At 44.9% G+C, this 27,203-nt stretch overlaps 1 protein-coding gene across 1 annotated transcript in view; it reads right to left on the bottom strand.

The window, feature by feature from the left end:
• Positions 1 to 27,203, bottom strand: part of LOC138855007 (uncharacterized) — a gene marked incomplete at its 3' end in the record, with an annotated part of 230,646 nt that overhangs the window by 10,806 nt on the left and 192,637 nt on the right. Inside the window, 1 exon segment of the mRNA XM_070101559.1 lies at positions 17,658 to 17,785. Within this exon segment, the coding sequence (XP_069957660.1) occupies positions 17,658 to 17,693 (36 nt within the window).

Genomic DNA, 27,203 nt, shown 5'->3' with positions numbered 1-27,203 from the left:
CTCTCCTCACACACTGGCTTCCCTCTCTTCCTCACTCCACACACTGGTTTCTCTCTCTCTCTCACCTCCACTCCCTGCCAGGTCTAGAGTATGACGCAACAATCAATATGGAGCGAGTGGGGGTGTAACCTGTTGGCTGCTTCCTCTCCCTCTCCCTCTCTTTTTATGTACTCACTTAAAGGGTGAGAGTCTGAGAGTGATTCAATCTGTCTGTCTGTCTGTCTCTCTCTCTCTCTCTCTCTCTCTCTCTCTCTCTCTCTCTCTATCTCTCTCTCTCTATCTCTCTCTCTCTCTCTCTCTCTCTCTCTCTCTCTCTCCCCAGTTTGTTACGTGAGAACAATACGGGAGACTGACTTCAGCTTCGTCTGAAAATAGGCACCAGCACAAACTCCGAACGATTTGTTAATGGGCCACATCTTTGCCTAAGGTCATCCAAACACTCCCCCCTCCTCAGAGACACTCTAACCATCCTCTAACTACAACCCCCATTAATCTTGCTACCCATACCCAAACCTATCACCCATCCCTTTATGGATCTTCTAAAGTTCTAAACCATCCCTCCAGGCCTTATGCAGCGTGACTTTGTAAATGGTCCAAGTCGGACCGAAACGTCGTCGTAAGCTCCTCTGTCCTATGCGCGAGTTATTTGTGTATTGTTCCAGTCACGATATTTTTTTTGTTCGCTATGCTTTTTCTGTGCATGACTCACACCTAGATAATACACAACAATCCTTAATTTAGGTACAAATGGATAGTTTTCATCAGATAACCTGGGTGCGGACCTTCCAAGTACTGTGTTATCTGTCCAGCCCATGTACTCTCATCCTCCACCTATGATCCCCAGACCAGGGAGGTGATGTTTGTAAACAAGCCGCCCCACCTCAATGGCAGTGTTGCCATAATACCTTATAACCAGAAATGTGAATTTCACACATTGGTGAGAGCGAACCTTCATGCGGATATATATGAGGTCTTCAGTGGGGGCAGCATCGGACAACACTATGATGTTTAACGACGACAAATTTCAAGTATCAATGGAAGAATAGAGGAAATAAAGACCGAAAGATAGAGTATAGGAGAAAGTCAACTTATACGTACATGTGCGAGCCTTGGGAGTGATGATGTCAGATCTCACATTCAAAGATCACAATAATTGTGCCAGTACTACAGCAAGGAAAATGGGAGATTGGATAACCAGACCGTTCAAGGCACAAAATGCTGAATTCATAATGACAATCTTATGTCACTTGTTCTCCCCAGCCTAGAATACTGCTGTATACTAACGCTACATAAGGCCTGGAGGGATGGTTTAGAACTTTAGGAGATCCATAAAGGGATGGGCAGGGCGAGACATACGGGCGAGTCTCCTTACACCCACTGTCCCTGTTAGCCTTCAGTAAAAAGGTACCTGAGAGTTAGTCGATCGTTGTGGGTCGCATCCTGGGGAATGATCAAGCACTACAAACTACTAAGTAACTCGAATGTCTCTCAAATGACCTAATGATGCACTTTCTGTGCCCAAAGTACACGATACAAGAAAACCTGAACCTCCAGGTACCTTCAAGGCAGGAGAGAATGTTGAGCTGAAAAACGAAGAGAGAACTTTCCCTGCCTGTATACATTCAATCAAACATCGAAACTACTGGAAATCTTTTTGAACTGTACTTATTGAAACGGAGGAGAGAAAGACACATCATAATTTACATCTGGAAAATCCTGGAGGGACTGGTCCCAAATTTGCTCACTGAAAACACTCCGTATAAAAGCAAGGCTTGGCAGACAATACAGAATACCTCCAATCAGAAGCAAGGAAGCGACGCGTACACGAAGAGAGAACGTGATGTGTCAGAGGTCTGCGATGTTTCAAAGCCCTCCCTCCGTACGTAAGAGGAATCACAAACAGGCCCCTGGTTGTCTTCGAGAAGAAACTTGACAAGTTCTTCAAATCAGTTCCTGAGCAGTTGGGCAGTGATTTGTACGTTGGACTGCGTGGAGTCAACAGCAACAGCCTGGCTGATAACTGATCCTGTCAGCTGGTCCAGTAAGTGTCGAATAGCCAATGCAGGTAAGCCTGTACCTACCTTGGCGCCTGACACTGGTGGACAATATGGCCAGTGGGTCTACAATCCTCCTGCAGATCTGGTCTGGGACCAACATGAGGGGCGTTGACCCTCAAAGCATTCATTTCTTTGGGACTGAAGTACCTCTGGCCTTTAGTATCTCCAATAACAACAATAACGATATTATTATTATTATTATTATTATTATTATTATTATTATTCACCTTCGGCATTGCTGGCTCGTGCGCCCTCTGTAAGATATACCTGTGACAGGTTTTGAAAAATTTTCAACCCTGACAGTCCGGCCTGGGGCTACTTTTCTGTTGACTGCTTCTTCCACCAGGCTGTTGCTGTTGGCAGCCCACTGACCCACATATCCATAACAACCTGTTTGATCTGACACTTCAACGAGGCAGTGGTCTAGTTTTCTTTTGAAGACTTCTACTCTTGCTCCGGGAATATTTCTGACATCTGCTGGTGGTAGGCTGAATAGTCTGGGACCAAGGATGTTCATACAATGTTTTCTCATTTTGGGCACCTGGAGTCTGGAATTTACCTGAATCGCTTTCGGAAGTCGCCGTCCCCGCGGCCCCGTCCCAGACCGGTTTGATCAATCAAGCTGTTAATGCCCGCTACCCGCCGTCCAATGTACGTACCTAGTATCGATTCCGAAGGAGGAGGCTACTGCCTGTTTCGTACACAACACCCTGGCTGATCGTAAGTAGTAATTTCTCAGTGCAGGTTTAGGACCAATCCCTCCAGTATCTTCTAGGTGTAGATCAGGATGTATCTTTCTCGCCTATATTCTAAGGAGTACAGTTCTAGGGACTTCCAGCTCTCCCGGTAGTATATGTGCTTAACTGAGTTTATATGAGCCTTGAAGGTGGCTGTTAGTATACAGCAATATTCCAGCCTAGTGAGAATGAATGACCTGAAGAATATCATCATTGGCTTGGCAATACTTGTTTTGAAGGTTCTAGTTATCCAACATATCATTTTTCTTGTAGTTGTGATAATGATATTGTTGTGTTCCTGGAGAGTTAGATCTGACATTATCACTCCCAGGTCTCTCACATCTGACTTACGTTGTATTGAGTGATTCGAGTTTGTCTTGTACTATAAACTCGTTTTTATTTCCTGCATTCTTCCGTGTCGTAGTAACTGGAATTTGTCCTCACTGAACATCATATTGTTGTGAGTGACCTACTGGAAGACTGTTTATATCAGCCTGGAAGCTCGTTTGTATCTACTTGTCAGTGGTCTGTTATACACTTCCTTCCTTATCTCTCACCTCTGATACCTTTGATAAGTTTCGAGAGTCTTACTACTATCTTAGCCCGGCCATGGGCCAGACTCGTCTGGTGCTTGCCTGGCCTAGCAGCAAATTATGAAGGAGCTAGCCTGAAGTCTAAGCTCCATCACAGACTTAATTAAGACAAACTCCTCAAGTATCGTGCATATATGTAAATATTATCAGGTATCTCTCTCCTTCACCCCAGAGAGTACATTCCAAGCACCTTGAGGTGTTCACGTTAAAAAAGTTTTATCGACTCTAAATTGTAGGTAAAAACTCTTTGTACCTTCTCAGCTCTGACCACTCCTGCCTTGAACAGTTATTAACACCGATGATTTGATTAATGTCATCACTGGCATTATTTCTCTTATTTTGAAAGTTCTCATTATCCATCCTATCATCTTTCTGACCTTCGTGGAATTTGCTTTACTGTCTTCTCTAAATCACAGGTCATCTGCTGATATTATACCAAAGTCTTCAACATTTCCTTTCCTTCTATGAGATGACGTTCCAGTGTTCCGTTCTTCATTCCTTCTATGAGATGACGTTCCAGTGTTCCGTTCTTCATTCCTTCCATATCTCAGTACTTGGAATGTGTCACCACCGAACATTATCTTAGTTTTCAATTGTAATAAAGTTGGTAGAATTACCGACAATATGTAAAGTAAAAGGACACAAGTGCAACTAAGAGGAGGCCTGGTCACAGACCGGGCCGCGGGGGCGTTGACCCCCGAAACTCTCTCCAGGTAAACTCCAGGTAATGTGACATTTATTGTGGCTCCTGGAGAGCGAAACGTTGCCACAATAAATGTCACATTAGTTGCACTTGTGTCCTTTTACTTTACATAGTTTTCAATTGCCGTATTAAATATTACTTTTGTCTGCACGTCCCACTGGACAACTCGACTGATGCTTGGCAGGTTATCATGGTGTTAGCAGTGACTAACACAATCATGGTCTGGCCGCCGGATATCTACCAACTACTGTTTCCACTATTTTTTTAATAAGAGTAGTATCTGAGAGAGCAGGTAGCAACAGAACATTTGATATGCAAGTACTACAGTCAGTTTCAGTAATAGGTATCAGTAAATCCGGTAAATAAGAAAGAGTGGAGGTCCTGGAGCTATGAATCGACTCCTGTAAACATACTGGAGTACACACGAAAATGCATGTACACATAAACAAAAACGTGATGTACACACATGAATACTTGTATACGCACACAGAGAAAAACTCACGTACACACAAAAACATGTACATGCATACACACATCAGAATGCACGAACACTGGCATCGACCTGGACAGACGCACTGCACCAACCACCCAGACACACATTGAGACACGTGGCTGGAGGTCAAGAAAGTCCCCTCCCTTCTCCCTCACACTCTCCCCTCCCTTCTCCCTCACTCTCCCCCCCCCTTACCTCTCTTCCTTCCTGGCATCACAGAAGACAGCGAGCCTCGGCCGATATAAACAAAGTCTTCAAGAGGGTCACTCACAACAATATGATGTTCAATGAGGACAAATTTCAGTTACTACGTCACGGAAAAATGAAAGTAATTAAAAACAAGCTCGAAGTACAAGACAAACTCAAACCACTTAATAGAATCTAAGTCAAACATGAGAGACCTGTGAGTCATAATGTCAGAGGATCTCATTTTCAAGGAGCACAACTATGTAATATTCGCAACTACAAAACAAGAGATGCCAGGCTAGTGATGATACTCTTCCGGTCACTAGCTCTCTTTAGGCTGGAATATTGTTGTGTACTAACGGCCACCTTTAAGGCAGGCAAATGTATAGAGAACTTTCACAGCACGCATAAACTCAATCATCACCTATTTTACTGGGAGCACTGAAGTCCCTAGAACTGTACTCCTTAGAACGTAGCCGAGAGAGATACATCATATTTTACATCTGGAAGATACAGGGAGGACTGATCCCAAACTTGCACACCGAAATTATTACTTATGAACACAAGAGTCTTGGCAGACGGTGCAAAATACCACCAATGAAAATCCGGGGAGCGACCAGTATACTGAGAGAGTACTTAATAATTTTACTGAGCACTACTCTTCAACACAATCCCTTCATGCATAAGGGGATTACTTATAAACCCCGAAGCTATTTACAAGTGGCAACTCGACAGATTCCTCAAAAACAGTTCCCGATTAGCCGGGTTGAGGTGCATACGTTGAAATATGGGAGGCAGGCTTGGCCTGATCGATCAAGCAACCAGGATGCCTGGTCTGGGACCGGGCCACGGGGGCGGTGACCTCCGGAAGCGACTCCAAGTCATCTCCACCTCCCCTCTCCCCCTCTACCTGCCCCAACAGAGGGCCACAGGAGACATGATCACAACTTTTAAAAATACTCAGACGCAGTAAAGATCAAAGTGATTTAGGAGGCGGGGTCAGGAGCCGAGACTCAACCCCTGCAAACTGTGAGTATAAAGTTGAGAAGGACAGACTGTTTGATATGAGAGTGGTAAACAGAACGAGGGGACATAACAGGACACAGAACGAGGGGACATAACAGGACACAGAACGAGGGAACATAACAGGACACAGAACGAGGGGACATAACAGGACACAGAGCGTGGGAACATAACAGGAAAGAGAACAAGGGAACACAACAGGAAATAGTCCCAGACCTGAATGTTGTTTATTATGAGGAGAGAGTACGGGAAGTAAACCTGACGACCCAAGAACAGAGCACCAAGAGATACATGATTACGACATACAAAAATTGACAGGAACTGTGATAGTTGACAGAGGACTTAGAAAAATTCTGAAAACACAGGATGTTAGGAAGTGTTTTTTTTCAGTCTTAAGATATTATAGAGCTGGAATAAAGTGTGACACTGAAGGTGAAGAACTACATACACAAATCTAAGAGTAGATATGATATGGCTCAAGGTTTTAGAAACCAATAGTGCTAGTCAATAAAGCTTAAGCGGGGGACCAGCTACCAGGGATCGACTCCGACAAACACAAACTGGAGAGTACAAAAAGAGTTGGAAGAGAGTTGGTATGGTTCAGGGCAGGTTCAGGGCTCATGGAAAGGTGTTGCAACTGGGCGAAGCAGTGTCCCTTTAAACTAGGGGACGAGTGTAGGATGACTCGGGGGTCCATGGAAGCAGCGGTTAAAACTGGGTGTGCAATGACCCCTTTAAAAGACGGGGTGGCGGCGGGGGGAAGAGGTCGGTATTACCTGTTGGTTACCTGTAGAAGACAGCTCTGAAAGTCAGTACTCCCGCGGCCAGGTCCCAGTTAAAGGGTGCGGTGCTAGCCGCACGCAGTTCAACGTATGCACCACAACCCAGCTGATCAGTATCTGACATGAGAAACTTATCAACTTACCTCTTGAAGATAGTCATTGGTTTATTAATAATTCCTCTTATGTACGAAAAGGGAGGGGGTAAAATGTTTTTACACTTACTGTCCAAAACTGTACATAAGTAGAAGAAGATGAGGAATCTCCCATATATATTCATACATCCTTCCTGACCATAAGTGACATTTTGACTGTCTGACAAGCCTCTTGCTCTCATAGAGTGTAATTTCAATCCAGACTGAAAAATCAGTCCCTTCAGATGAAAATTATGATACCTCTTTCTCGTTTAAATTTCAAGATAAACATCATTTATCAATATAAAGTATATGTCTTATCTCGTAGTGTGGTTGGTTCTACTATGTGCTGTCTTATCTCGTAGTGTGGTTGGTTCTACTATGTGCTGTCTTATCTCGTAGTGTGGTTGGTTCTACTATGTGTTGTCTTATCTCGTAGTGTGGTTGGTTCTACTATGTGCTGTCTTATCTCGTAGTGTGGTTGGTTCTACTATGTGTTGACTTATCTCGTAGTGTGGTTGGTTCTACTATGTGCTGTCTTATCTCGTAGTGTGGTTGGTTCTACTATGTGTTGACTTATCTCGTAGTGTGGTTGGTTCTACTATGTGCTGTCTTATCTCGTAGTGTGGTTGGTTCTACTATTATTATTATTATCACACCGGCCGATTCCCACCAAGGCAGGGTGGCCCGAAAAAGAAAAACTTTCACCATCATTCACTCCATCACTGTCTTGCCAGAAGGGTGCTTTACACTACAGTTTTTAAACTGCAACATTAACACCCCTCCTTCAGAGTGCAGGCACTGTACTTCCCATCTCCAGGACTCAAGTCCGGCCTGCCGGTTTCCCTGAATCCCTTCATAAATGTTACTTTGCTCACACTCCAACAGCACGTCAAGTATTAAAAACCATTTGTCTCCATTCACTCCTATCAAACACGCTCACGCATGCCTGCTGGAAGTCCAAGCCCCTCGCACACAAAACCTCCTTTACCCCCTCCCTCCAACCCTTCCTAGGCCGACCCCTACCCCGCCTTCCTTCCACTACAGACTGATACACTCTTGAAGTCATTCTGTTTCGCTCCATTCTCTCTACATGTCCGAACCACCTCAACAACCCTTCCTCAGCCCTCTGGACAACAGTTTTGGTAATCCCGCACCTCCTCCTAACTTCCAAACTACGAATTCTCTGCATTATATTCACACCACACATTGCCCTCAGACATGACATCTCCACTGCCTCCAGCCTTCTCCTCGCTGCAACATTCATCACCCACGCTTCACACCCATATAAGAGCGTTGGTAAAACTATACTCTCATACATTCCCCTCTTTGCCTCCAAGGACAAAGTTCTTTGTCTCCACAGACTCCTAAGTGCACCACTCACTCTTTTTCCCTCATCAATTCTATGATTCACCTCATCTTTCATAGACCCATCCGCTGACACGTCCACTCCCAAATATCTGAATACGTTCACCTCCTCCATACTCTCTCCCTCCAATCTGATATTCAATCTTTCATCACCTAATCTTTTTGTTATCCTCATAACCTTACTCTTTCCTGTATTCACCTTTAATTTTCTTCTTTTGCACACCCTACCAAATTCATCCACCAATCTCTGCAACTTCTCTTCAGAATCTCCCAAGAGCACAGTGTCATCAGCAAAGAGCAGCTGTGACAACTCCCACTTTGTGTGTGATTCTTTATCTTTTAACTCCACGCCTCTTGCCAAGACCCTCGCATTTACTTCTCTTACAACCCCATCTATAAATATATTAAACAACCACGGTGACATCACACATCCTTGTCTAAGGCCTACTTTTACTGGGAAAAAATTTCCCTCTTTCCTACATACTCTAACTTGAGCCTCACTATCCTCGTAAAAACTCTTCACTGCTTTCAGTAACCTACCTCCTACACCATACACTTGCAACATCTGCCACATTGCCCCCCTATCCACCCTGTCATACGCCTTTTCCAAATCCATAAATGCCACAAAGACCTCTTTAGCCTTATCTAAATACTGTTCACTTATATGTTTCACTGTAAACACCTGGTCCACACACCCCCTACCTTTCCTAAAGCCTCCTTGTTCATCTGCTATCCTATTCTCCGTCTTACTCTTAATTCTTTCAATTATAACTCTACCATACACTTTACCAGGTACACTCAACAGACTTATCCCCCTATAATTTTTGCACTCTCTTTTATCCCCTTTGCCTTTATACAAAGGAACTATGCATGCTCTCTGCCAATCCCTAGGTACCTTACCCTCTTCCATACATTTATTAAATAATTGCACCAACCACTCCAAAACTATATCCCCACCTGCTTTTAACATTTCTATCTTTATCCCATCAATCCCGGCTGCCTTACCCCCTTTCATTTTACCTACTGCCTCACGAACTTCCCCAACACTCACGACTGGCTCTTCCTCACTCCTACAAGATGTTATTCCTCCTTGCCCTATACACGAAATCACAGCTTCCCTATCTTCATCAACATTTAACAATTCCTCAAAATATTCCTTCCATCTTCCCAATACCTCTAACTCTCCATTTAATAACTCTCCTCTCCTATTTTTAACTGACAAATCCATTTGTTCTCTAGGCTTTCTTAACTTGTTAATCTCACTCCAAAACTTTTTCTTATTTTCAACAAAATTTGTTGATAACATCTCACCCACTACTATGTGTTGACTTATCTCGTAGTGTGGTTGGTTCTACTATGTGTTGACTTATCTCGTAGTGTGGTTGGTTCTACTATGTGTTGTCTTATCTCGTAGTGTGGTTGGTTCTACTATGTGTTGTCTTATCTCGTAGTGTGGTTGGTTCTACTATGTGTTGTCTTATCTCGTAGTGTGGTTGGTTCTACTATGTGCTGTCTTATCTCGTAGTGTGGTTGGTTCTACTATGTGTTGTCTTATCTCGTAGTGTGGTTGGTTCTACTATGTGCTGTCTTATCTCGTAGTGTGGTTGGTTCTACTATGTGCTGACTTAAAGAAGACATTAATCATAACACTGTATCATCCATCCAGCTGATAACACAATTTATTACATTCATGGGAAAGTACTAAACCCACAGGGGTAGGGGGTTATACAGCGCCCGGGAGATGACAGGTAATGAGATTTGATCCGAAGAAGGAAAGGATCAGGAGTCATTCAGAGCTGTTTGAAGCATTTTCTGACACTTCATTTTTTACTTAAAATACGTAAATTATCGCACTTAAATTAAGGTGTTGCTACAACTGCATTTCTTTGGAGAAAATAAGCCCAATCATATTTTTAATTCAAGTAGTCAACCTTAATTGTTTCTACGATGATTTATATGCATATTTTATCTCTAAACTGAGATGGATAATTGAAAATCATGCGAGTCGCTTCAGAAAAAGTGGAGGTTGTGACCTCGCTGACCTGAGACCGACAACCAGTTCGTGACGTCAGTCTGCATACCTGTAACATACCTGTGACCACTTGTGGCAGTTTTTCTACTCGTGCCCAGCCTGTAGCCAGACTTCCTTGTTCACCAGGTGATCAACCATTCTATTGCTACTTGAAACCAGCAAGATCAACAGTCATCATAACAGGGTATCAGGAGGTGACAGATCAACCAGGCTGTGGTAGATATGTTGGGCTGCGGGCCAGCAACAGCCTGGTTAACCAGGCAAACATCAAACGAGCCTGGCCCACGGCCGGGCTCAGGGAGTATAAAATCTCGTAACTCATCAAGGTATATGAGGGAAACACCAACCATGCTTACTGTTATATGAATGGGGAAACAAAAGCCTGTTGACCTTTTGCACTCTGGCAGGCTCGCTGTTCTTTTGTTTCTGTCTGGTAAACACGTAAGATGGAAGCTCATTTTACATGTATTGTGTTGTATGGGGATGATAGACAACACCGTCTGCAAAATCACTATTTTGTAAAAACAGTTAATATTAACTACTAGAAAAAAAACATTATTTGGTTTACTTATTTCCCCCACGAAATGTAAATGTAGCAGCAGTTTCCATTAAAAGTGTGATAATTTATATATTTTAGCTAAAAAAAAGAGGTATGTGAAACAATACTTTAAACCGCTCTTACTGGGTAGGTTACCTGGCGTTTACCAGGTCGCCTGGTTTATAACCCGATCAATCAGGCTCTCTATAATAGTGGCGCACATTGCAAGGTATGCACCGTAGCCTAAACTAACCAGCAACTAACTTCTCAAGTTCCTGCTTGAAGAGAGTTGGGACCTTGCTGGTAATTCCCCTTATGTATGAAGGGAGGGTTTTGAAGTGTTGATTCCAGTACATATTGTGTTATTCAGGAAGGATATAGGAAAGTACTGGTTTGGTAATAGAGTTGTGGATGAGTGGAACAAACTCCCGAGTACAGTTATTGAGGCTAAAACGTTGTGTAGTTTTAAAAATAGGTTAGTTAAATACATGAGTGGGTGTGGGTGGGTGTGAGTTTGACCTGACTAGCTTTTGCTGCTGGGTCTGGTACAGTGCCCCATCCTTGAGTGGGGATAAGAACATAAGAACAAAGGAACACTGCAGCAGGCCTACTGGCCCATGCGAGGCAGGTCCAAGTCTCCTACCGGCTTAAGCCAATGCACCCAACCTAGTCAGGTCAGGTCACCTTGACTTAAGGGAGGAACACGGCAACCGTCCTGGTAGCACAAGCTAATCAGGTCCAACTCACACCCGCCCACACCCACTCATGTATTTATCCAACCTATTTTTAAAGCTACACAACGTTCTGGCCTCTATAACGGTACTTGGGAGTTTGTTCCACTCATCCACAACTCTATTACCAAACCAGTACTTTCCTATATCCTTCCTGAATCTGAATTTTTCTAACTTAAAACCATTGCTGCGAGTCCTGTCTAGGCTAGATATTTTCAGCACACTATTTACATCCCCTTTATTTATTCCTGTCTTCCATTTATACACCTCAATCATATCCCCCCTAATTCTACGTCTTTCTAGAGAGTGCAGTTTCAGGGCCCTTAGTCTATCCTCATAGGGAAGGTTTCTGATACATGGGATCAACTTTGTCATCCTCCTTTGTACATTTTCCAGAGAATTTATATCCATTCTGTAATACGGTGACCAAAACTGTGCAGCATAATCTAAATGAGGCCTAACCAAGGATGTATAGAGTTGAAGAACAACCTGAGGACTCCTATTATTTATACTTCTTGATATGAAGCCAAGGATTCTATTAGCTTTATTGCGAACACTTATGCACTGTTGTCTTGGTTTCAGATTACTGCTAACCAGAACTCCTAAATCTTTTTCGCAATCCGTAATATTAAGATCTACATTATTTAGTTTATATATGGCATGGTTATTGTCCTGTCCAACATTTAGAACTTTGCATTTGTCTATATTAAACTGCATCTGCCACTTCTCCGACCACTGCATCAGTCTACTCAAATCTTCCTGGAGTGCTCTAATGTCCTCGTCAGAATGAATTCGACGGCCTATTTTGGTGTCATCGGCAAACTTGCCGATGTCGCTCTTTATGCCCTCATCTATGTCGTTTATGTAGATTGTGAACAGCAGGGGGCCCAACACTGACCCCTGTGGAACACCGCTCGTGACGCTTCCCCACTCTGATTTCTCCATATTTATGCAAACTCTCTGCTGCCTATTTGTCAACCATGCCTCTATCCAGGCAACTAATGTGAAAAACGTTTCGCTCTCCAGCTCCTTCTCCTCTTTACTATTCCATATCCTCCTTAATGCCTTTTTCCTCAATAGTCTCTGATGTGGGACCCTGTCAAAAGCCTTACTGAAGTCCATATACACAATATCATATTCATTACCATGATCTACCTCCTCAAATACCTTAGTGAAAAAAGTTAATAAATTCGTAAGGCAGGAACGCCCCTTTGTAAAACCATGCTGAGATTTGTTGATTAATTTATGCTTTTCAAGGTGGCTACGAACTGCCTCGGCAATTATTGATTCCATAAATTTTCCCACTATGGAGGTTAGGCTTATTGGTCTATAGTTCGAAGGTAAGGACCTGTCACCTGCTTTGAAAATAGGTATCACATTTGCCATTTTCCACTTATCTGGCACCATGCCAGTTTGTAGTGATATGTTGAAAAGATTAGCCAAAGGTTTGCTAAGCTCCTCTTTACATTCCTTTAGAACCCTTGCATACTGGGTGGGTCATTGGGATAATCCGGGGGGTGGGTCATTGGTCTAATCCGGGGGGGGGGGGGGGACATGGACCTGCTCCGCATGGGTCAGTAGGCCTGTTGCAGTGTTCCTTCTTTCTTATGTTCTTCTTATGTTCTTATAATATACACACTCCAACCCTACTGTTCATTGAAGACACTTTGCACCGTCTGCTAAACCTCTTGGTTCGTAGGGAGGGAGTTTTGTGTGCAAATTTAGGACCAACTCCTCAAGATTTTTCCAGGAGTAAATTATGATACATCTTTCTCACCTACGACCAGGAAGTACAGTTCCAGGGACGTCAATTATTCCTAAAAGAGCTTGACTGAATTTATACATTCTGTACATTCTCCAGTTCTACAATTTTTCCTGCATTAAAAGGTGTTGTTGATGTCTACAATATTCCAGTCTAGAGAGAACAAGACAGTAACGTAATCATTATTATCTTGGCATCCCTTGTTATGGTGGTTCTAGTTACCCTATTTATTATTTTCCTTGTGATTACTTCTCTCCTTATAAATTAGAAGTCCAAGTTTCTAGTGACTTCATAATGGTCCAGGATGTCAGTGGTGACCCCTCATTCAGTGGTGACCCCTCATTCAGTGGTGACTTCTCATTCAGTGGTGACCCCTCATTCAGTGGTGACCCCTCATTCAGTGGTGACCCCTCATTCAGTGGTGACCCCTCATTCAGTGGTGACCCCTCATTCAGTGGTGACCCCTCATTCAGTGGTGACTTCTCATTCAGTGGTGACCCCTCATTCAGTGGTGACCCCTCATTCAGTGGTGACCCCTCATTCAGTGGTGACCCCTCATTCAGTGGTGACCCCTCATTCAGTGGTGATCCCTCATTCAGTGGTGATCCCTCATTCAGTGGTGACCCCTCATTCAGTGGTGACCCCTCATTCAGTGGTGACCCCTCATTCAGTGGTGACCCCTCATTCAGTGGTGATCCCTCATTCAGTGGTGATCCCTCATTCAGTGGTGACCCCTCATTCAGTGGTGACCCCTCATTCAGTGGTGATCCCTCATTCAGTGGTGACCCCTCATTCAGTGGTGACCCCTCATTCAGTGGTGACCCCTCATTCAGTGGTGACCCCTCATTCAGTGGTGACCCCTCATTCAGTGGTGACCCCTCATTCAGTGGTGACCCCTCGTTCAGTGGTGACCCCTCATTCAGTGGTGACCCCTCGTTCAGTGGTGACCCCTCATTCAGTGGTGACCCCTCATTCAGTGGTGACCCCTCATTCAGTGGTGACCCCTCATTCAGTGGTGACCCCTCATTCAGTGGTGACCCCTCATTCAGTGGTGACCCCTCATTCAGTGGTGACCCCTCATTCAGTGGTGACCCCTCATTCAGTGGTGACCCCTCATTCAGTGGTGACCCCTCATTCAGTGGTGACCCCTCATTCAGTGAGAATACTTTCTGCTTCACATTTGGAAAGTGCCGCAGATGCTGACTATTAACAGATGCCACATAAACTTTCACTTACATCCGGCACTGTGCCACATACTGTGTCAGAACTCGGCCTACTGGCAGACCCCTCACTGTCTTCCAGAGGTAACGTGAAATATTCCTTAAGTCAGTTCCTGACTAGCCAGGCGGTGGTGCCTTAGTTGGATTGCGTGCTGCCAGCACCAACAGCCTGATTAACCAAGCCATCAACTAGGAGCCCTGGACTGGGACCGGCCAGAAGGAGGCAGTGACCCCCGGAACAGCCGAAGGGTAAACTACAGGTAATATATATATATATATATATATATATATATATATATATATATATATATATATATATATATATATATATATATATATATATATATATATATATATATATATATATACACATATGAGTGCTTAATGACCCACACGTGTTTAAAACTATATAAATATTCTTTCTCTCTCTCACATTCCAGTCTGTCTTCACACGTTTTTGTAATTAGCTTCAAGAGGTTACTAGAGGCAGGATCCTTACATAGCTTTAAGAAGAGGTATGATAAAGCTCATGGAGCAGGAAGAGTGACCTTGTAGCGACCAGTAACGAGGCGGGGCCAGGAGCTATGACTCGACCCCTTGCAACCACAATTAGGTGAGTACACTTAGGTGCGTACACTGACACATCTGTGGTTGCAGGGGTCGAGTCATAGCTCCTGGCCCCGCCTCTTCACTGGTCGCTACTAGGTCCATTCTCTAACTGCTCAATGAGTTTTATCGTATCACTTCTTAAAGCTATGTATGAATCCTGCCTCCATACATCACTCTCCAGATTGTTGCATTTCCTGACAACTCTATGGCTGAAGAAATACTTCCTAACATCCCTATAACTCATCTGAGTTTTCACTTCCAGTTGTGATTATTATTATAATTAAAAAGAAGCGCTAAGCCACAAGGGCTATACAGCGCTTCCAGTTGTGATCCCATGTTGCCGTGCCCCATCTCTGAAACATTCTATCGCTATCCACCTTTTCAATTCCTCTCAGTATTTTATATGTTGTTATCATGTTTCTCCCCCCTCCAATCCCGCCTGTCCTCCAGTGTTGTCAGGTTGATTTCCCTTAACCTTTCCTCGTAGGACATACCCCTTAGCTCCGGGACTAGTCTTTGCTGCAAACTTTTGCACTTTTTCTAATTTCTTGACGTGTTGACCAGGTGAGGGTTCCACACTGGTGCTGCATACTCCAGTATGGACCTGGCGTACACGGTGTACAGTGTCTTAAATGATTCCTTACTAAGGTGTCGAAACGCTATTCTCAGGTTTCCCAGGCGCCCATATGCTGCAGTAATTTGGTTGATGTGTGTCTCAGGAGATAAACTCAGTGTGATACGCGCCCTAACACCCTTTCCTTCAGTGAGGTTTGCATTCTTTGACCCCCGCACCTGTACTCTATCTGCAGTCTTCTTTGACCTTTCTCAATCTTTATGGCTTTGCCCTAGATGGAGGTAATTACACTCCAGGAGCCAGTTACTGGATCAGGCTTGAAGCCTGTCCAGATTCCTTTGTAGTCCTACCTGTGTGTGTGTGTGTGTGTGTGTGTGTGTGTGTGTGTGTGTGTGTGTGTGTGTGTGTGTGTGTGTGTGTACTCACCTAGTTGAGGTTGCAGGGGTCGAGTCCAAGTGTGTGTGTGTGTGTGTGTGTGTAATCAACTAGTTGAGGTTGCAGGGGTCGAGTCTAAGTGTGTGTGTGTGTGTGTGTGTGTGTGTGTGTGTGTGTGTGTGTGTGTGTGTGTGTGTGTGTGTGTGTGTACTCACCTAGTTGAGGTTGCAGGGGTCGAGTCCAAGTGTGTGTGTGTGTGTGTGTGTGTGTGTGTGTGTGTGTGTGTGTGTGTGTGTGTGTGTGTGTGTGTGTGTGTGTGTGTGTGTGTGTGTTTAATCACTCTCACTAACGTAAACTAACCCATTTTTTTTTTCCAAATTTAACCTAACCTAACAACCTTAACTTACCTAACCAAAGATATAAATTAATTTGTAATAATCCTCACAGATACAAACGCTGCCATATATATATATACACTGAGTTCAGTAAGCAAGTATTACCACTTCTTATGGAGCACACTGCTTATATGTAGCATATATTTACATATTTTCCTATTAAGAATATTATATATACTACGTTTTATATACGTTTTAAGATGAGGGAAGTGAGAGAAGTGATGCTGCTGTCTTGGTATGCAACCTCCAATATGTCACCTAATACCAGAATAGTTCATACATTTTGTGCTTCTGCTTGTGGTGGCAGTGCAACATTTGCCAAAATAAAATGTACATCCTTGTTTTTCTGTCTTGTTCAAAAGTTATAAGAGAATAAAGATATATAAGTGAGAGGACTGTAAGAAACCCTCTGAGGTGGCAACACTGAGCGATCACCTGAGACGTAGCTTAAATTCTGACAAGGTAACTGTTGAGGCTACCGCTACTACCTCCCTCCCATACCCCTCCCACCAACCCTCCTCCCACCTATTGATGCTGCTGGTCCAGTTCTCAGCTCCTGGTCCACCCTGCTCTCGCACCACCACTCATCAACGTTCACATTTCAACGTTGCCTCTTTTCTTTTCTACCTCGTTGCCAGACGTAGTTAGGTCTTTTTTTCCTTATTTCTGATTATTTAATTTTAACACGTTGAGAGCTAAACCCATAAGAGTCATACAGCACATGGGGAAATGAGAGGTATGCAGGTTCGATCCAAGGAATTAAAACAGATCCAATTCCTTAAATCAAGAGCTCAACAGAATCAAGGAACCTCTCTTGAGAGGCCAGCCTTCTGGATCACCTTGATCAACATCACTAACTTGTGGCCTCTTGGGGCCTTATCATATCTACTCTTGAAGCTGTGTACTGAGTTTGCCTCCACCACTGCCTCATACAAGTCATTCCACTTTTCGACCACCCTGAAAGTAAAGAAATACTTCCTGACATCCCTATGACTCATCTATGTCTTAAGCTTCCATATGTGTACTCTTGATCCTGGTCCTCTTAATTCAAAGTCTGTTCATATCTGCCCTGTCTACTCACCCTAATATTTTCTGTGGTAATCATGTCTCCCTTTGGCCTCTCCGCCGAGGTCGTTAGGTACAGTTCCCTTATTATATTTAAGAAAAACACTAAAACCACCTTAATAATAAAGTGCCTTGGAACAGGAGGCAATCAGGTTTGATTTGAGGAACTAAAGAATACCTCCAATTCCTTAGATCAAGATCCCTTCACTGGTATGAAGGACAAAGGGATGGGTAGCTTCATTTCCATAGATCAAGATCCCGTCAGAAACATCAAGGTACCCACCTTGAAGAGCATAAGGAGGGATAGCTCCATCTCCATAGATCAAGAGGCCTTGAGTAGCATCAAGGTACCGTCCCTGAGGGTAGGTGAGAGGGAGCGTGGCCGTCCTTGGCAATACATGATCATCATTCCTGGAAATGCCAACACAAAACACCGAGATAAACAACTTGTTAGACTTTCCCATCAGCCTCCGTGGCTGACTTAACAGGTACACTTGTTTACTAGCACTACTGGCGCCTAGCAGCTAGGCTCTCAGTATGCAGTTTCCGTGTAATTGTAAAAGGTGTAGTTACCTGGTTACCTGGAGGTTATTCCGGGGATCAACGCCCCCGCGGCCCGGTCCATGACCAGGCCTCCCGATTGATTAATTGGGTTTAAAGTACCTCTATGAACCTCTCAAGGGATCATTATTCCTCCATATAATCTGGGTTTTCTGGTTTTTACTACCTCGGGATGGACAAAGAACGCCAGATAATGTCCCCTGACGTCTTCCTCTATTCCTTAGGCTTCAGACCTTTTCTTTGGCCTTTTCTTCCGTGGGTGGTGGTGAAGAGAGCAGATACTTCAGCCAAGACTGTACAACACCCTCCCAGCATACATATGGGGAAGTACCGATAGACCCCTGGCAACCTGCAAGAGGGAACTGGACATGCCTAAAATCAGTCCCTGATCCACCGGGAGGCCTGGCCAAGGACTGGGCAGCGGGGGCGCTGACCCCCGGAACACCCTCCGCGTATACCTACAGCTCCCACCTCCAGTCCACTTAAACATTGTTGTCTTGAATCCCTTTATTGCACTTTATCGTACAAATTACTTTAGGGCGACAGGGATTACTTCTACAGAATAAGAAAGTTCCAGTGCAGTTGTACTTAAATTTTTAAATGATTTACTAGGGAAATATTGTAACGTGCCAGCTGACAGTCTTGAAACCGACCAGAGAATATAACTTGGGAGATGTACCCTCATCTGACGCCATGGGAGACGTACCCTCATCTAACGCCATGGGAGACGTACCCTCATCTGACGCCATGGGAGACGTACCCTCATCTGACGCCATGGGAGACGTATCCTCATCCGACGCCATGGGAGACGTATCCTCATCTGACGCCAGTATAAAAGCGCCAAACCTGTGCTTCACATTCTTGAGAGTCTCCAAGACTACGGTGATCTTCAACAACTCCGAGGCTCAGGGACTCATTACCGTATCTTTTATATATAATTCTAGTCTTCATATTATGTCCTTGTTTTGATGCAGTCACTGGTTGGCAAAATGTCTAGAAATAAAGATACCCAGATGTTGTAAATGTGTCTAAATCTTCACCTTGTCGTTATATTTATATAGATGTACCTTGAAGTTCCTGAGAGATGTACCCGGTTCATGGTGTAGCATGTCAACTCATCTAAGCTGTACCTGCTGAAATGTATCGGCCATCTGTCAAGTATTATTCTGATTACCAGCAGAAGGAAATACAGTCTGTGGAAGATCAAATCCTCTAAGTGTTGTGTCTGCTTATCGTGTCATTACGATTTCGTGAGTCAAGCTTACTGTGATGACTGATTACCCTACATGTTTATATTGCTAGGATAGACTACTATACTTGTCTATGTTGCTAGGTCTGACTACTGTACTTCAATGTCTATATTGATCTATATGACTCATTTTATTCTTCATTTATATTTGTCATTTTTATTTTTATAGTTTCTACTGTCTTAGAAAGGAATTAATCAGGAGTGTAGAGAAGATGGCGCCTATCTCACTGCCGCTACAAAACTGAAATATCATCTTCGATGTGTTTACCGCTTCTTTATAATATAGTAGTAGTAGTAGTAGTAGTAGTAGTAGTAGTAGTAGTAGTAGTAGTAGTAGTAGTAGTAATAATAATAATAATAATAATAATAATAATAATAAAAGAAGAAGAAGAAGAAGAAGAAGAAGAAGAACAACAACAACAACAATGATCCTGGATGCAATAGAGGACAATAAATTATTGATGCGTTATACAGAGACTCCGCAAAAGTCTCTGGCAACTGTGATGACGGTGTAACAGTACACACAACTGTGATGACTGATGACGGTGTAGCAGTACACACAACTGTGATGACGGTGTAACAGTACACAAAACTGTGATGACGGTGTAACAGTACACAAAACTGTGATGACGGTGTAACAGTACACAAAACTGTGATGACGGTGTAGCAGTACACACAACTGTGATGACGGTGTAACAGTACACAAAACTGTGATGACGGTGTAACAGTACACAAAACTGTGATGACGGTGTAACAGTACACAAAACTGTGATGACGGTGTAACAGTACACAAAACTGTGATGACGGTGTAACAGTACACAAAACTGTGATGACGGTGTAACAGTACACAAAACTGTGATGACGGTGTAACAGTACACAAAACTGTGATGACGGTGTAACAGTACACAAAACTGTGATGACGGTGTAGCAGTACACAAAACTGTGATGACGGTGTAACAGTACACAAAACTGTGATGACGGTGTAACAGTACACACAACTGTGATGACGGTGTAACAGTACACACAACTGTGATGACGGTGTAACAGTACACACAACTGTGATGACGGTGTAACAGTACACAAAACTGTGATGACGGTGTAACAGTACACAAAACTGTGATGACGGTGTAACAGTACACACAACTGTGATGACGGTGTAAGAGTACACACAACTGTGATGACGGTGTAACAGTACACACAACTGTGATGACGGTGTAACAGTACACACAACTGTGATGACGGTGTAACAGTACACACAACTGTGATGACGGTGTAACAGCACACACAACTGTGATGACGGTGTAACAGTACACAAAATGAGATGTAAAGAGTAATAGTCAACAAAGTTCTCATTCTCATATCCGATGGCCTGATCAACCAGGCTGTGATGACTTCGTCTGCCAGCCGGCAAAGAGCATTAACAGCTTGCTTGAACAGGCATTCAAAAACGGAAGCCTGGTTTATGACAAGACTGAAAGGGTAGAAAAGTTCTCGAAACCCGGTTACAGTTAAAGATAAAAATAGTGAGGTTGAAAACGCCAGTACTGCTGCTGCTTCCTCCTCCTGTCTGGAACACCACGAGGCAGCAGCAGACACTGCTGCTGCTGCTGCTGCCTCTCGTCTCACAAGGCAGGAACAGCAGACTTGCATGTGCGTGTGCCCCCTGACGGCGCCATAACATGTGATGCAGCAGCAGGTGGAGACATCATGGCCTCCGTGTATTGACGTCAACACGCTTAGATAAGTGTGGAATGCTGCAACACCATCAGCATTACAGCAACAGCAAGACTAGCACCTGTGGCAGCAGCAGGACTAGCACCTGTGGCAGCAGCAGGACTAGCACCTGTGGCAGTAGCAGGACTAGCACCTGTGGCAGTAGCAGGACTAGCACCAGTGGCAGTAGCAGGACTAGCACCTGTGGCAGTAGCAGGACTAGCACCTGTGGCAGCAGCAGGACTAGCACCTGTGGCAGCAGCAGGACTAGCACCTGTGGCAGCAGCAAGACTAACACCTGTGGCAGCAGCAGGACTAGCACCTGTGGCAGTAGCAGGACTAGCACCAGTGGCAGTAGCAGGACTAGCACCTGTGGCAGTAGCAGGACTAGCACCTGTGGCAGTAGCAGGACTAGCACCTGTGGCAGTAGCAGGACTAGCACCTGTGGCAGCAGCAGGACTAGCACCTGTGGCAGCAGCAGGACTAGCACCTGTGGCAGTAGCAGGACTAGCACCAGTGGCAGTAGCAGGACTAGCACCTGTGGCAGCAGCAGGACTAGCACCTGTGGCAGCAGCAGGACTAGCACCTGTGGCAGCAGCAGGACTAGCACCTGTGGCAGTAGCAGGACTAGCACCAGTGGCAGTAGCAGGACTAGCACCTGTGGCAGTAGCAGGACTAGCACCTGTGGCAGTAGCAGGACTAGCACCTGTGGCAGCAGCAGGACTAGCACCTGTGACAGTAGCAGGACTAGCACCTGTGGCAGCAGCATGACTAGCACCTGTGGCAGCAGCAGGACTAGCACCTGTGGCAGTAGCAGGACTAGCACCTGTGGCAGTAGCAGGACTAGCACCTGTGGCAGTAGCAGGACTAGCACCTGTGGCAGTAGCAGGACTAGCACCTGTGGCAGCAGCAGGACTAGCAGCAACAGCAGAACCACCAGCAGCAGAAAGACTAGCAGCAACAACAGGGCCAGCAGCAGAACTAGCAGTAGCACCAGAACCACCAGCAGCGGAAAGGCTAACAGCAACAGCAGGCTCAGCAGCAGCCTCAGAAGGATTAGGAGCAGCAGTAGGATTAACAGTAGCTGCAACAGCAGTAGAAGGATGAGCAACTGCAAGACTAGCAGCAGTAGCCGCCTAAGAACCAGTAACAGCAACAATAGCAGGACCAGCAGCAGCAGCAGTAACAGCGGGTATATCAATGGTATACGGGAGGTAGATGAAAGTGCTGGTGTCAGGTGTGGTAGATGAGAGTACTTGTGTGTCAGATGAGAGTACTGGTGTCAGGTGGGTGGGTTGTGGTTGCCCCGCACTACAGCCTCATCCTCACTCCGCGGAAGCAAGAGTGGTTGTGGTTGTCCTGTAAGACAGCCTCATTCTCACCCCGCGGCAGCAAGGGTGGTTGTGGTTGCCCCGTACGACAGCCTCATCCTCACCCCGCGGCAGCAAGGGTGGTTGTGGTTACCCTGTACGACAGATTCACCCTCACCCCGCGGCAGCAAGGGTGGTTGTGGTTGCCCCATACGACAGCCTCATCCTCGCCCCCGGCAGCAAGGGTGGTTGTGGTTGCCCCGTACGACAGCCTCATCCTCACTCCGCGGCAGCAAGGGTGGTTGTGGTTACCCCGTACGACAGCCTCATCCTCGCCCCTCGGCAGCAAGGGTGGTTGTGGTTGCCCCGTACGACAGCCTCATCCTCACCCCGCGGCAGCGAATATCAACACTGAGTCACCATCATAATGATCTGGCAGACCTGTAATCTTCTCCACTACCACAAATTCTGCCACAATTTCGGGTAACACAGACCACCAGGGACAGGGAGGTAAGGTCAAATAAATCCACCGAAAAGTCAGAAAGATGGCCAGCAAGTAAAGGAATGAGATTCAATTGGCCGTGAAGACTGGGCCAGCAGGTGTCAGGTGGAGGGAGGCAGGCAGGTGCCTGGTTCTAGGTGATAGTAGCAACGTCACTTAGAAATGGTATGGCCATGCCGACAAGCTGTGCAAAAAGACACTTACGTACACTTCACTACATTTATTAGAGGAGACTTCAGTCATGTACCATTTGGTACACAAATAACCCGCACCCGCACATAGAAGAGAGGAGCTTGCGACGACGTTTCGGTCCGACTTGGACCATTTACAAAGTCACACTAACCAGAAGTGGACCAGGACGGGTATATATAGGCAGGAAGAGGTAGGTGTGTGTGAGTACTCAGTTCCTCTAACAAAGTCCTGTGGTACAGAGAACCCCTACATACCTTCATCAAACCTTATTACCTTCCATTACCGAGTTGTTATTTTAGGCGTCAAGTCTCAGCTCCTGGCCCCGCCTATTAAATTGCAACATCCAAAAATTATTGGTTCCCGGCCTGACGGTACCTATCATACCTATTCTTGAAACTGTAGAATGTTCCTCAGGAACCATAGTGTCACTTTATACAGGGTGCCATGGTGTGTCACTTTATACAGGGTGCCATGGTGTGTCACTTTATACAGGGTGCCATGGTGTGCCTGAACCGGGAGACTTCAGTAGTGTCAGCCTGAGCTGGGTGACTTCAGTTGTGTCAGCTTGAGCTGGGAGACTTCAGTAGTCAGCCTGAGCTGAGAGACTTCAGTAGTGTCAGCCTGAGCTGGGAGACTTCAGTAGTGTCAGTCTGAGCTGGGAGACTTCAGTAGTGTCAACCTGAGCTGGGAGACTTCAGTAATGTCAACCTGAGCTGGGAGACTTCAGTAGTGTCAACCTGAGCTGGGAGACTTCAGTAGTGTCAGTCTGAGCTGGGAGACTTCAGTAGTGTCAGTCTGAGCTGGGAGACTTCAGTAGTGTCAACCTGAGCTGGGAGACTTCAGTAGTGTCAACCTGAGCTGGGAGACTTCAGTAGTGTCAACCTGAGCTGGGAGACTTCAGTAGTGTCAGTCTGAGCTGGGAGACTTCAGTGTGTGGAAGAGAATATTGTCCAGTATTCCATTAAAGGTTCATCAGCTACGACAGCTTCAAAGGTCACCTTCCAGCAGAGCTGCAGTTACTATCACCCGGGAACTACCATCTCTAATGATAGTCCATCCCTACTATCACCCGGGAACTACCATCTCTAATGATAGTCTATCCCTACTATCACCAGGGAACTACCATCTCTAATGACAGTCCATCCCTACTATCATCCGAAAACTACCATCTCTAATGATAGTCCATCCCTACTATCACCCGAAAACTACCATCTCTAATGATAGTCCATCCCTACTATCATCCGGGAACTACCATCTCTAATGATAGTCCATCCCTACTATCACCCGAAAACTACCATCTCTAATGATAGTCCATCCCTACTATCATCCGGGAACTACCATCTCTAATGACAGTCCATCCCTACTATCATCCGGGAACTACCATCTCTAATGATAGTCCATCCCTACTATCATCCGGGAACTACCATCTCTAATGATAGTCCATCCCTACTATCATCCGGGAACTACCATCTCTAATGATAGTCCATCCCTACTATCACCCGGGAACTACCATCTCTAATGATAGTCCATCCCTACTATCATCCGGGAACTACCATCTCTAATGATAGTCCATCCCTACTATCATCCGGGAACTACCATCTCTAATGATAGTCCATCCCTACTATCACCCGAAAACTACCATCTCTAATGATAGTCCATCCCTACTATCATCCGGGAACTACCATCTCTAATGATAGTCCATCCCTACTATCACCCGAAAACTACCATCTCTAATGATAGTCCATCCCTACTATCATCCGGGAACTACCATCTCTAATGATAGTCCATCCCTACTATCACCCGAAAACTACCATCTCTAATGATAGTCCATCCCTACTATCACCCGAAAACTACCATCTCTAATGATAGTCCATCCCTACTATCATCCGGGAACTACCATCTCTAATGATAGTCCATCCCTACTATCACCCGAAAACTACCATCTCTAATGATAGTCCATCCCTACTATCACCCGAAAACTACCATCTCTAATGATAGTCCATCCCTACTATCACCCGAAAACTACCATCTCTAATGATAGTCCATCCCTACTATCATCCGGGAACTACCATCTCTAATGATAGTCCATCCCTACTATCACCCGAAAACTACCATCTCTAATGATAGTCCATCCCTACTATCACCCGAAAACTACCATCTCTAATGATAGTCCATCCCTACTATCAACCGAAAACTACCATCTCAAATGATAGTCCATCCCTACTATCACCCGAAAACTACCATCTCTAATGATAGTCCATCCCTATCACCCGAAAACTACCATCTCTAATGATAGTCCATCCCTACTATCACCCGAAAACTACCATCTCTAATGATAGTCCATCCCTACTATCACCCGAAAACTACCATCTCTAATGATAGTCCATCCCTACTATCATCCGGGAACTACCATCTCTAATGATAGTCCATCCCTACTATCATCCGGGAACTACCATCTCTAATGATAGTCCATCCCTACTATCATCCGGGAACTACCATCTCTAATGATAGTCCATCCCTACTATCAACTACCATCTCTAATGATAGTCCATCCCTACTATCAACTACCATCTCTAATGATAGTCCATCCCTACTATCAACTACCATCTCTAATGATAGTCCATCCCTACTATCACCCGGGAACTACCATCTCTAATGATAGTCCATCCCTACTATCAACTACCATCTCTAATGATAGTCCATCCCTACTATCATCCGGGAACTACCATCTCTAATGATAGTCCATCCCTACTATCATCCGGGAACTACCATCTCTAATGATAGTCCATCCCTACTATCACCCGGGAACTACCATCTCTAATGATAGTCCATCCCTACTATCATCCGGGAACTACCATCTCTAATGATAGTCCATCCCTACTATCATCCGGGAACTACCATCTCTAATGATAGTCCATCCCTACTATCACCCGGGAACTACCATCTAATGATAGTCCATCCCTACTATCATTCGGGAACTACCATCTCTAATGATAGTCCATCCCTACTATCACCCGGGAACTACCATCTCTGATGATAGTCCATCCCTACTATCACCCGGGAACTACCATCTCTGATGATAGTCCATCCCTACTATCATCCGGGAACTACCATCTCTAATGATAGTCCATCCCTACTATCATCCGGGAACTACCATCTCTAATGATAGTCCATCCCTACTATCACCCGGGAACTACCATCTCTGATGATAGTCCATCCCTACTATCATCCGGGAACTACCATCTCTCAACGATATATTTAGCAATATATCCAATCAAAATTTCTTGAGTGCGGCTTTATAAAGTTACAAGTAACTTTAGTGCGGTCTCTCAACTTAGAAAAATGTTGAGGATTAAAACACATACAACAGAGCGGAAAAATAATGTAAGGGACCTGGGAGTAGTAATGTCTGAGGATCTCACTTTCAAGGATCACAACAATGCCACGATCGCACGTGCAAAGAAAATGATAGGATGGATAATGAGAACTTTCAAAACGAGAGATGCCAAGCCCATGATGATCCTTTTCAAATCACTTGTTCTCTCTAGGCTGGAATACTGCTGTACATTAACATCTCCATTCAAAGCAGGTGAAATCGCAGATCTAGAGAGTGTACAGAGATCCTTTACTGCACGTATAAGTTCTGTCAAGCACCTTAACTACTGGGAACGCTTGGAAGCACTTGACTTGTACTCGTTGGAACGCAGGAGGGAGAGATATATCATAATCTACACTTGGAAAATCTTGGAAGGAATGGTCCCAAATCTGCACACAGAAATCACTCCCTACGAAAGTAAAAGACTGGGCAGGCGATGCAAAATGCCCCCAATAAAAAGTAGGGGCGCCATTGGTACACTAAGAGAAAACACCATAAGTGTCTGGGGCCCAAAACTGTTCAACAGCCTCCCATCAAGCATTAGGGGAATTACCAATAAGCGCCTGGCTGCCTTCAAGAGAGAGCTGGACAGATACCTAAAGTCAGTGCCGGATCAGCCGGGCTGTGGCTCGTACGTCGGACTGCGTGCGGCCAGCAGTAACAGCCTAGTTGATCAGGCCCTGATCCATCGGGAGGCCTGGTCATGGACCGGGCCGCAGGGGCGTTGATCCCTGGAATAACCTCCAGGTAACCTCCAGGTAGGTGCAACAGTTGGGTATCTTCATTGATGAAACATTTCACCTACACAGTAGACTTCGTCAGTCAAATACAGAGGCAGCAGAAGAAATAAAATAAAGATGACATAATCAGTCCATCAACCTTGGAGAAAAAGTATTTGTGGTGGTCAGTCCCTCAGCCTGGAGAAG

Source organism: Cherax quadricarinatus, chromosome 78 (assembly GCF_038502225.1).
Source record: "Cherax quadricarinatus isolate ZL_2023a chromosome 78, ASM3850222v1, whole genome shotgun sequence".
In the NCBI taxonomy this organism is placed as follows: Eukaryota; Metazoa; Arthropoda; class Malacostraca; order Decapoda; family Parastacidae; genus Cherax; species Cherax quadricarinatus.
The sequence above is the reverse complement of the archived record's forward strand: the minus strand, read 5'-3'. Positions and strand labels throughout refer to the sequence as shown.